At 39.1% G+C, this 11,497-nt stretch overlaps 1 protein-coding gene across 2 annotated transcripts; it reads right to left on the reverse strand.

The window, feature by feature from the left end:
• Positions 1-3,181: 3,181 nt before the first annotated feature.
• fam210ab (family with sequence similarity 210 member Ab) lies at positions 3,182-8,684 on the reverse strand. 2 transcript variants are annotated; one of them, XM_084357764.1, is made up of 5 exons: positions 8,541-8,684; positions 6,766-6,795; positions 5,031-5,494; positions 4,685-4,796; positions 3,182-4,367 (listed from the first exon to the last, which is right to left on the reverse strand). In XM_084357764.1, the coding sequence occupies exons 3-5, from the start codon at positions 5,447-5,449 to the stop codon at positions 4,056-4,058; spliced, it is 843 nt and encodes a 280-aa protein (XP_084213890.1). In that variant the 5' UTR covers positions 5,450-5,494; positions 6,766-6,795; positions 8,541-8,684; the 3' UTR covers positions 3,182-4,055. The 2 variants fall into 2 exon arrangements, with proteins under 2 accessions (XP_084213890.1, XP_084213891.1); XM_084357765.1 differs by lacking the exon at positions 8,541-8,684 and adding an exon at positions 7,704-7,865.
• Positions 8,685-11,497: the final 2,813 nt, after the last annotated feature.

Genomic DNA, 11,497 nt, shown 5'->3' on the forward strand with positions numbered 1-11,497 from the left:
CTAAAGAAAAGAAAATATCTCGGGGTTTACATCACTGAAGGATTAACTAAACAATACAAAGCGAACTGTAACAAGATAACTCAAGAGATACAAAAAGACAGTGACAGATGGGCTTACCCTACCTCTAGATATTAACTCGAAAATTGAGACAATTAAAATGAATTTGCTGCCGAGGCTTCTTTATTTAGATAAATCTGTATAGCGTTTGACAGTAATTTCAAACAGGACAAGTGTGAGAAGGGATTCAAACAGTGGGTAACTAAGGGAATCACAGCATGGTGCACTTTAGAGAAGAAGGGGGAATAACATACACACTTCGTTTGTCCTCCACAATTTTGCTTTGCTTTTTTTTGTTTTTTTTGTCAAAACACTTCGTAAAACTCTGTTTTTAAAAAGTGCTATATAAATAAAGTTTATTATTATTATTATTATTATTATTGTTATTGTTATTATTATTATTATTATTACTTTAACATGAAAAATGGTTGCATCATTTCCTTGGTGGCTGCCAGGTCTGTGTAAACGACCATGATGACGAGGTCTTCAGTGTTTGGATGACAGTAGTTTAAATAGAAAGCCCATGTTAACAAAATCATTCAGGATTTTACCTGGCTTAGTTTTGAGGTACAGTCGTGGTCAAAAGTTTCCATTCAGTCATAAAAAACATGTGTATCATGTACATGTATCAGTGTGTTTACAGGTCTTGGGGAGTACTACTATGTATGTGATAAAGTAGTATAAAGCTTTTTGTGGCTCCAGAGGGAGCTGCACATGATAAATTGCCTCCAATGATATTACGGCTAAGTTGCATTGTGGGTAATGTAGACCCCAGGTTTTGAAAAGAAGAAAGAAAAGGTGATACCTGTGGTTTGGCTGTGTTGATTTTGATCATTTGTTTTTTTTAATAATGAGGCTAGACTGCATCTAAACCCTGGCGCCTACAGTACCCACAATGCAACTTAGCCACTACATGATATCACTGGAGGCAGTTTGTCAGATTAGAAGCTTCCTCTGTTCCACAAAAGGCTTTACACTACTTCTTCACACATGTAGTAGTATTCCCCAGGGCACTTTAACGTGTAAAACTGTTGGAGTTACCCTTTAAACAAAGATTTTATTTGTTCCATCCTTATCATGTTTTGTCCAGAGGAGCTGCCAAAATCAACAAAAAAAAAGTTCCTAAAAAGAAATGTTTCTAAATATTGCAGATTCTAACATCAACCTTGAGATTTATAACAGTTAACTTATCCCTCTCAAACTTCCCCATGCACATGCAGTCTGTTACCTTCATCTAAACTGACTGCACTGACCTTTTGTAAGAAAAGACGCTAGATACGGAAAATCACAGACAGACAGCTTTTCTTTATCCTCCTGACCTGTGATTCACCTCAGGCTTCCCAGAGGCATCTTGACACTTGAGTCATGTTTAGCGACTGACTCACACCTGAGGAACACAGATTGTCTTTACACTTAAATGATTTCAGGCGTCGCAGCGCCGCTGTGTCTCCTGTGTCACACTCCCTGTGGGAGAACAGACAGGTGCTCCTGTGAGGTGCTGTGGACTGCATAAACAGTTGTTCATTAGTTTGGACAGCAGCGGTCATTGTAACTCACACACACTTCCCATCAGCACCGAGCAGCACTGTATTTACATATAGATAAGATTCATAATGAAGGAGGCAGGCTGGAGCACGTCCAGGCTCTGACAGCGTGATGTTTAAATCTGTTTAGCGTTTCTGGACACTGACAGCTAAGAAAACAAAGTGTCACACTGTACGGACTCTTCACTAAGTGGTGTGGACCTTGACCATAACCCACTGAGCTCTACCCTGCCTGTTGTCTCCCGGTGTGTACCTGTGCCTTTATCTCTGGGGAGCAAATACCCAGCCCTGTGAAACAGAAGCAGAGGGGGATGAAAGTACATTTACTCAACTACTGTCCTAAAGCTGCACTAACAAAGTTTTATACTAACATTGATTCAAATCCAGGCTTAGGGAGTAACAGAATATATGTATGTAACATAATTAGGATGCCACAAAAGGCAACTGTATTCCTGTGTACATTACTTTAATATTGTGATACTTGGATTAGGTAACTGAGTGCATTTTTTAACAGGTACTTGAAGCTTGCAGTAAACATAGTGGAGCACTGAGATCATTTTCTTAAGTTTGTGACAACCATAACAGAGCTAAAAGGAGAGTTGATGTTGGACTTATATATTGGACAAGGTTACACATGTGTAAACAGGTCAAATAAATACAGTAATCAAGTATTTATAAGGCGATGATATGTCGTGTTGTCGGTACAGTTTGCCAAACTCTCCCTAAGTAGCAAAAATCTAGTTATGCTGCTGTAAAGTACAATTTCAGGTTTTACAGATTTTAAAATGTGGTTTGTGATTAAGGGGCCATATATAGTTTTGGAACATGTATATCATGGCAGTCTTGAGTTCCAGTGATTTCTACAGCTCTCATGTTTCTGTGATGAATGAGTGGAACACAAACTACTTTGTCACAAAAACATTCATGAAGTTTGGTTCAATAATTGATTAATTATAGGTCTCCTGAAAATGTGACCAAATCTGCTGTAAAATTAATTCACTGTCCGTAAAATTAAGCTTCCTGTTCTTCAGCTGCTTCTTTGCTTCCATCATTTCTCCTCAACACTAAATTCTGGCCCTTTATGTGCAAACCAGGTAATTGGGGGCGTGTTTAGAGCCATTTATATTTATATTATTGTTGGGATGGTCAGACAGCTCGAGCATGTGTGTGAAATTGCAGATGATTGAAATGTATGAGGAAAAGATGTACATGGGATTTTATAAATCTGACGAAAAGACTGTACGCATGTTTTGTGTGTACACAGATTTCTACACCTGAATACACAGTGTTATACGTTTGGCCCGTGGTGTACAGTGGGTTAATCAAAACTTTTTTTTAACTAAAAACAGCTAATGCTGGAAATTATACTGATGACGGTGGTTAGAACTAACCAAAAATAACCGGAAAGTGAAGCCAAAACTCTGAGCTGAAAGGTGCTAAAAATGTTGATACTGTACAGCTGAGCTGCAGCGTCTGCTGATTACTTCCCTACTACACCCCATTTATGTAGAGCATGTAATCATCTGACTAGCGTTTCACTGGTTAAGTCTCACACACCCTTTAAATGCACCATACAAATGTTGATAATTAGCATTTCATTTTATTCAGTTGTGGTTTTAATTTCTCACAAGAACATTTGTACCGAAGACATTTCAGATGGCACACTATGTATTACACACTATGTATTACACACTGTGTCTACTGTTAATACACTCTGAAGCCTCTGCTTGTTTACATGTATGACTCACAACTCATCACATGTAAACTGATAGGATACAGCAAACAATCATCTCACTTGGTCATTTCAAACACAACTTTCCATCAGTGCATTAAGTGGTACAATATATTAGCTTGGGCTATTGGATAAAAATTCATTAGAAATAATGATTTTCATTCACACACACTAGAAAAGACACAAGGTGATACCAAGCCTTCAGAAAGGCTGTGATTGACTTGCACACACAGGTAACCCAAGAGCTTCAAGTTTTATTTTCCCATCAAGCACAAGGACAACCACTGCTCTCTTTCTCTCTGGATGAGTTTTTATGCAGGTCAGATTGATTTTTTGTTTTTTTATTTAGTGAAGAGAAATGACAACATAGCTTCTCTTCAAACAGTCAACCAAGAGTTAAAGTCATTTATGCCTGTGTAAATCCAGTCTGAGATGACTGAGCCAGGATGTAGCATTGCCAGGAGTCTGCTAAGCTGCTGTCTAGTCTAAACTTGCAGTGCATCGTAGCAGTTTGGACAATTAGGGACTGAAGTTTGACACTTAAATTGACAACAGTTGATATCTGAGATTTGTGAGGTGAAACTTTAGGACAAGGATAGTACAACGTCTGTCTCTTCTTTCCAAACGGTCTTACAAGTGTCACCTGTTTCTTGCTCCTACCTCACTGATTACTAAATAGGATCATGTATTCAGAGGGCCCGTCTGTGAACGAGATTCTCTAATCATTTTTCCTTTCTGAAAAAAGCTTTTCCCTCGGAGACTCTGTCTTTGGTTTCCTGCAGTTTCTCTGAAAACTTGTCCTTAGTCTCTTCCATTTTCTCAGAGAAACGTTCTTTTGTTTCTTCCATTTTCTCTGAAAATCTCTCCTTTGTCTCCTCCATCTTTTCTGACAGTTTCTCCTTTGTCTCCTCCATTTTGTCCTGAAAGTATTCTTTAACCGGTGGTGGTGTGGACAAGTAGCCGTGCTTGCGAAGATACTGAACAGATAGTGACGTACCGCCAAGAGTGACTGTGTATCTAGCAGGGGTTGCAATCTGTAGGGAGACAAAGACAAACATTCTGACTGGTCAGCAGAGGAAAATTAATACCCGAATCCATTATATTGATATTACAGGTGCATCTCAAATAATTAGAATATCATGGAAAAGTTATTTTTATCATTACTCAAATCACTTATTATAAATACTGTATCTGCTTTTCAAATGTACACTGACTAAGTAAATTACACACAATCTAAGCTAAGATGTGTAAAGTTGAATATTTTTATAACAATGAGTTCTGATGCTGATCAGTGAGCAGTAATGTTAAATGTTTTCTTCAATAAGAACCCAGAGATCCTGGATGAAACTACCTTGTACATGGCGTACGCAGTCAGAGCGTAGCCACTCGAGGAATCTCTCAGAAGGCCAACTAGTGACTCTGGAAGACCAATCATCTCCAAGAATGGCACTACATTCACACCTCTGAGGGGAGAAAATCATGAAGAGGGGGAAATGTTATAGTAGCATCCAAAAACTGTGGAATGACTGTTAGTAACATGATTTGTTAACTTTAAGAATCAATAGAAGTAAGAATACCAGAGTAGAGACCATACAGCAGATGTTATAGTTCATCATTCTTCAATTAGACATAAAATAAACAAAACAAATGTCAATCTGACCTATAATGGGGCCATAAACTCAAAACACAACACTCACTTCATAGCAGCGTAATAGAAGGTTCCAAACCAGACAGAGGACGTCACGAGATGCACAGGGATCATCACCTTCCCGTACTGTTTGAACGTCCTCTTAAACCTCTGGACCAGACCAATGGACTTGTCCTGCAGGGGGTCCAGCTCTGCAGCATCCAGTCCAGTTTCCACTTTTTCCTCTGTTTGAGACACGGAGCTGGACTTTGGTTCCTCCTGTCCTGGCAGGGGTTTTGGCTGATGTGCTTCCTTGCTGGAGGTGGAGGTGGACAGCCAGCGCTGGCCTGTGGGTGGTGACAGTGACAGGCGGAGGACACAGCAACAATACGCTGTAGGTGGCTCGGGGACAGGGACGCCAGCCAGCAACGGGTGCACAGCTGCCACCCGCCGCAGTATCCCATGGCTTAGGACGCGCTGCATGATCATCCTCTTCCTCTCCTCCTCTCTGCTGCTGTGACGTTTAACCACAGACTAGGGTAGGACAAACAAAGGACAAATATAGGCAGTGAAGTCTTCTGATGATTATGTGATAAAGAACTTAAAATAGTTTTTGCACTTCTCATAATAGCATTTAAGTTTTCTGAAGTTGCACAAGCTCTCTCACACAGCCCTAGATGGTCTGAGACCACCCACCATAGTCTCACAAATCCCTGTGGCAAACACTGTGTTCCTAACTTAACTCTAAAACAGACCAAATGGGCAGTGGGGGGATATCTGCATGCCATGATGAGTATGCAGCTAAGACATGATACAGGAAAAATAATGGCTAAATTCTTTACACGAGTAGTTTTTAAGTTTTCATGTTTGGACCAAAATTTCATATAACATTTTATCAGAAGCACCCAAATGTACGATTGAAATAAATGGAATAGGCCTTTACATTAAACAGCTGAAATGCTAACTGATCTGTCCTCCAATTGGTAGATTGCAATTGATCAATTTCTCTTCTTACGAGAACATGTACTGTATATCAAATACTCTCAATCATTCTGTAAAAATCAAATAAAAAGCCTGCCGTCTATTCTGTTTGTCTACATTCCAGTGAGTACTGGGTAACACCATAAATGTTGTATGACCTGTGGAGCAGCGATATGCAGGGACGCCAAGTTCAAGTTCAGACATTGACTAATAGTAACCAGGAATCATAAAAAGTGTTATCTATGCCTGCTGTTGACTTTATATTCTTGTAATGTTTACCGAACATATTTCAACCATGCCCCCTTATGCCAATAGTAACATTACTTTGTAGGGTTGGGCTGATGAACAATGTCATTGTCCATCATGATGTTTCACTGTAGACACCATCATATGCCAATTCGGCAGACTTCGCCCAACCCTATTACTTTGTTCAGCTAGAAGCGTGACCTCTGGTTACTCCTAAATCTGGACTGCAGACCAAAGGAACCTGGACCTTCACCAACGCAACATATTTCCTCCCCTCCACAGCCAATTATAGTTCTTTGTTCTGATTAGACGTACAGTTATGCCCTGATTCTCTTTAAAAATGTATGTTGCATATATTTAAGAAAAACACTAGCTACATACATGTTTTACTTTTATTAAGAAAGATTTTTGCATTATATAAGATAAATAGCAGTAAAACTACCAAGCCATCTAATCTTTAACTGTTCACTGGGAAAACCAACCATGGCCTCATTCCTTCCTGCATTAACTACAACATTACCTGCTTTGCATCGACTGATCACACAGGTTATATGACAGAATCAAAGGTCCGAACATACCTTGTGTTATGACCGCACAATCATCAGCACCTGAAGCAAAACAAACAGTAGGACGAGTGTTTTAATGAAAGTTCAAGAATATTCAAAGACATAACATTAACTCAAATTATGCTTAAAAAACATAGTATACACAGGCTATTATTCAAAGCCAGCACCGTTGAATACCCCTGATGCCCCTGTGGGTATCAGAGAATGCAGAGTGAAGCATGTCATGGGGCAGCTGATAGTTCCAGCAGTGAACCCCATTCATGTTCAGTGTTTATGAAGCACGCTGGCTGTTAGGATGATGAAATGACTGCATTTTTTTTTTTTTTCCCAACAATTTTAACTGACCTGTCATGAATCTATGTAATAATGGCATTTTACATAGCCACCTTTAATTAAGGTTTGTCGTAAGATAATAGCTAATTATATAATAACTGCAATTAGCTAGTAAGTTAATATCAACAACAGTTCATGAGCTAACTTTACCATACTTAGATGTTAGCTGCACTACATTTACCTGAAATTAATTGCAGTTATTGGTGTATGGCTGGCATGCAAAGTTTATCTTCCTTAATCAGATTTAAGCTCGGGCCATTTTAAATCCTTCTATCCCTTTCCTGGCCTGGTTCCTGACATATGTCTCTCCCTGTATGAATGAGTTTCTTTGAAAAACATATCTAGTCCTAGTCAAGTCCTGAGCACTTTGCATCTTTGCTGCAGCTGGCAAAGGTGGAGCAATTTACTATATATACTGCTCGCTGTCTTGTGAATCATCTGTCAGTCATTGTAATCATATTAAATGTGATTTTATATAAAGTTACATAATTTATTTGATTATATTTCAATCTGAATATGTAATGTAAGTTGTCAAAAATGTATTAGCAGTGTGATAAAAAGTATAATAGCCTATACGCCTCTGAAATGTAATGGGAAGGAGCAGAAAATGGACATACCCAAGTAAAGTGTAAGTCCAGAACCTACGTGAATGCGCAGTTACCCTACTGCTGCACAGTGCTAAGCTTCGTGGGAACAGCCCTCCTCAATCCGAAAACAAACAGAACAGTGATCAATGTGACTCTGAAAACGGTTATCTGGGAGGCGAGGCAGCAAGTTTAAGTTATTATGATTCCATCAGATGATTAAAAACATTCAATCAAACATGTAACTGTAACTGTGCCCATGTCATCGGGCAACGGCGCTGAGGGAACTATTGAGCACTACATGAAGTACGTGACGGCAGATCACAGTGTCGCAACTCTCATACTCAACGGTACAGCTAGCAGCTAGCCAAACTGCTACAAGAGCTGGGACGTCACTACATTTAACTTAGAAATAAACGTACTCAAAACACACTCTGGGAAAAACAGACTGTACGAATATGTCCTGGCTCATTTTAGAAGTTGCAGCCTGTATAAGGCTACATAAATATTACCTTTTCACATGCACTATTTTAGGCTAGATGACATTAGTCAGTTATGTCTGGAGGACGAGGAGGAAGCAGCTTTCGTTGTGAGGTTAGACCAGGGCACTGTCCTGCGGTAGGTGAAGTAAACAGGCTTTTATCTTATTACAGCAGACTGTTGTTCTACTTTAAACACAGACTAGCAGGCGGTCTTGTGAAGGCCAGTCTCTGAACTGCTGCCAACTTTGGCTTCTGACGCCTGACGTAAGCTAGATAGCTGCTAGCTAGCTAGCTAGCTGCACTGCTGACCCTGACAAGCAGGGAATTAAGATGTCATTATGAAAGTGAACCACACCAAAGCAGAGGACAGAAAGCAGACAACACTTACGTTGGACGTTATGTTTTGTGGTCAAGACAAAACTGTACCCCTTAATCCAGAGGGCCATACGAGGGTACCTGGGCTATGTGTCGTTCAAGGACCACATTTATCGTTGTGGCAGTGCGTGGAGAGCAGCATGCAAACCCAAGCGCGCAGAGAGCCATGGGAAACGTAGTTCGCATTGGCCCGGCTGTAAAACGCGACGAGACGTGCAAGAAATACATTTCCCACTTTGCCTAGCGCAAAGTGAACTTCTTGGACTGGGACAGGTTTGTTTTTCACTCGGTCTGGTACTACGCCACTGACCTTCAAGTGTATCTCTACACTTAAATCATTATTTACGTGTCTGCAGGCCACAGACACGCACTTATCAATATGTCTGGTTTTAACGGTTAAATATAATTGTCCGTTTCACTCAAAGACATAAAAGACGGCAAACTTAACTATGCCCATACCCTGGCTTTTATTAATACAACTTGTAATATCAGTTGTTTTAATGTTTTTACAAAAAACATAAACGAGCCTAAATAATCTTTATGTGCATCAATCATCACACAATTATACACATGGGTAACATACTATCTATGCCCCCTTCACATGCAGTACATGAGTTCCATCAGCAGAGGGCGATATGCCCACATTCTTGGGGCAAGACTACTTTGTTTATCTGGACCAGAGCCCTTGAGTAGGGCCCGGATCTGGACATGCACACACAAGTTGCTAACCACAACAGTGTGTCTCAGCTCTATTTAAAAGAGTTGGCTGGCTGGTAGTGAGGTCAGTGATGTTTGCAGCTGTAACAAGCAGTTGTTTTCAGTAACTCTAAAATCTGGTTAGATCTCTAGAAGATGTGTGATGTAAACACCCTCCAGACCCTCACACCTAGAAGCCTCAATCAAGAGTTTGAGGCCAAACATTTTCTCTAAAATAACACAGTGAGTATGAACTATGGAAATGTCATGAAGCCTCTCCCTTTTCTCTATAACCTGACACATGAGAGTAAATAATTACCTCTGCCGAGGTTATGTCACCTGTGTCTGTTTGTTTGTTTGTTGGGTGGTTTGTCAGCAGGATTACACAAAAACTACTGAACAGATTTTCATGAAACTTGGATGGAGAATGGGTCCTGGCCAATAGGTCCCATTAACTTTTGGTGTGGGTCCAGAAAGAGGGACTGATCCAGGAATTTGTTCTCAGTTTCTTAAACATTTCCACATTTTGTTAATTTGTCAGGAAAAAATGCATATATCTTGATGAAAAAATAGTTATGTTTAGGGGGCTTGTATCTATGAGTGAGTACAATTTGGTGTGGATCCAAATAAAAGTCTGTATCTAGTGGATTTAAATATGTTTTATTTGATATTGGGTTAGGCTTGATTGAATTTAAGGGGACTGTTGGGCCTTAGTGGACATATGCGCTCCACTGAGTGCCATTCTAGTTTAAACTAAATTTGAAATCACAGCAGGAGTCTTCTTTCTTTTGACGTTATGATCCAGCAAACTTTTTACAGAATGCTGAATTCATTTTTTATTTTAAGATTTTGTCTTCTCTCGTATCTAACTTTCATATATTTGTGAATGTAGGTCATTTTAGATCTTGATTTATGAGATAACATGTATATACATATTATTTATAATGTGTGTTTGATGTTTCGACATGTGACTTTGTATTATTGTTCCAGTTTTTCAGACACCAATTAACTGAAAAAAGAACCCAGGTCTACAGCCTCTTGACTTTCTATAGATGTACTGATTCCCAGTGTTGTATAAAGTACCTACAAGTTATTCTTGTAGAGTAAAGTAAAGATTTCGTTTTAAAATATTATTTTGGTCAAAGCAAAGGTCACTCATGCAAATGGTACTTGAGTAAAAGTCTTAAAGTATCTGATATTAAATGAACTTAAGTATCAAAAGTACAAGTAAAAGTAAATTATAGGCTACATATATTTACATGTATGCATATACCATGACTATGGGTTGATCGATTTTCGACCTGGCCAATAATCAGATCCCATATGTACTCATTTGGCTGTAATGCGCTATGAAATCTGAAAAGTAACTAGTAACTAAAATTATTAAAGTAATGTAGTGAGTAAAAAGTCCAATGTTCGCCTCCAAAAAGTAGTGGAGTGGAAGTATAAAGTACCAGAAAATGGAAATACATGAGTAAAATTGTACCTAAGCACAATACTTGAGTAAATGTATGTACTTTACTGATTATCTAATTCTTATTGTGTTTATTACTCAGGACAGTTTGAATTGTTAACCTCCCCTGCCATCATAGAGCTTATCATGTTATCGGTGTGCATGATGTATAAATATGGAAATAGGTTTTCCATTCTCCAAACAGCCTGACCTGATGAAGATCTGATTGGGATTCAAACATTGCTTTTATTTAACTTCTGTGGCATTACTGTGGCAGGTATTACCCTCTTTTTATTCACACAATTTCCTGATTGCCTTGCACCTACGTGATGTACATATAACCAAAGCAGACAGAGTTAGCAGCTAGCTCAGGAACATAATGGAACATTTAGCAGCTACAAAACCAGACATTTTTGTAAGTAGTTAGTGGAGATAAAAAAAAAAAATTAAAAAAGTGGAGTGAACATTAGGCTTACATTAATCAAATGGACAGAAAGTATCCACTTAATGTTTAAGTAGCTGCTGGTCTATAGAGTGGTGTAGTAATGAGTCCTAAAACCTGGAAATCAGTTTGCGTGTTTGCGCTTTCGGTTCCCTCGTCTCAGAGTCGATGAGTTTTTTGAATGGCTTTTCGGTTAAATGCCTTAAATAAAGTCCGCGGTTACCACAGGCTTTAGCTGTTCATAAGTTTCGTTCTGCGACATAAAAGACATCATTAATTGTCCCTTAACTTAATTCTGAAGTTCTTGTGTGTCTTAAAAATGACGGGAAATAACAATTGGCTATATGAGACTACAGAAGTTGCCAGGGACATTAAACGT

This window comes from Pagrus pagrus, assembly GCF_965226575.1.
Source record: "Pagrus pagrus genome assembly, chromosome: 7".
Lineage (NCBI taxonomy): Eukaryota > Metazoa > Chordata > Actinopteri > Spariformes > Sparidae > Pagrus > Pagrus pagrus.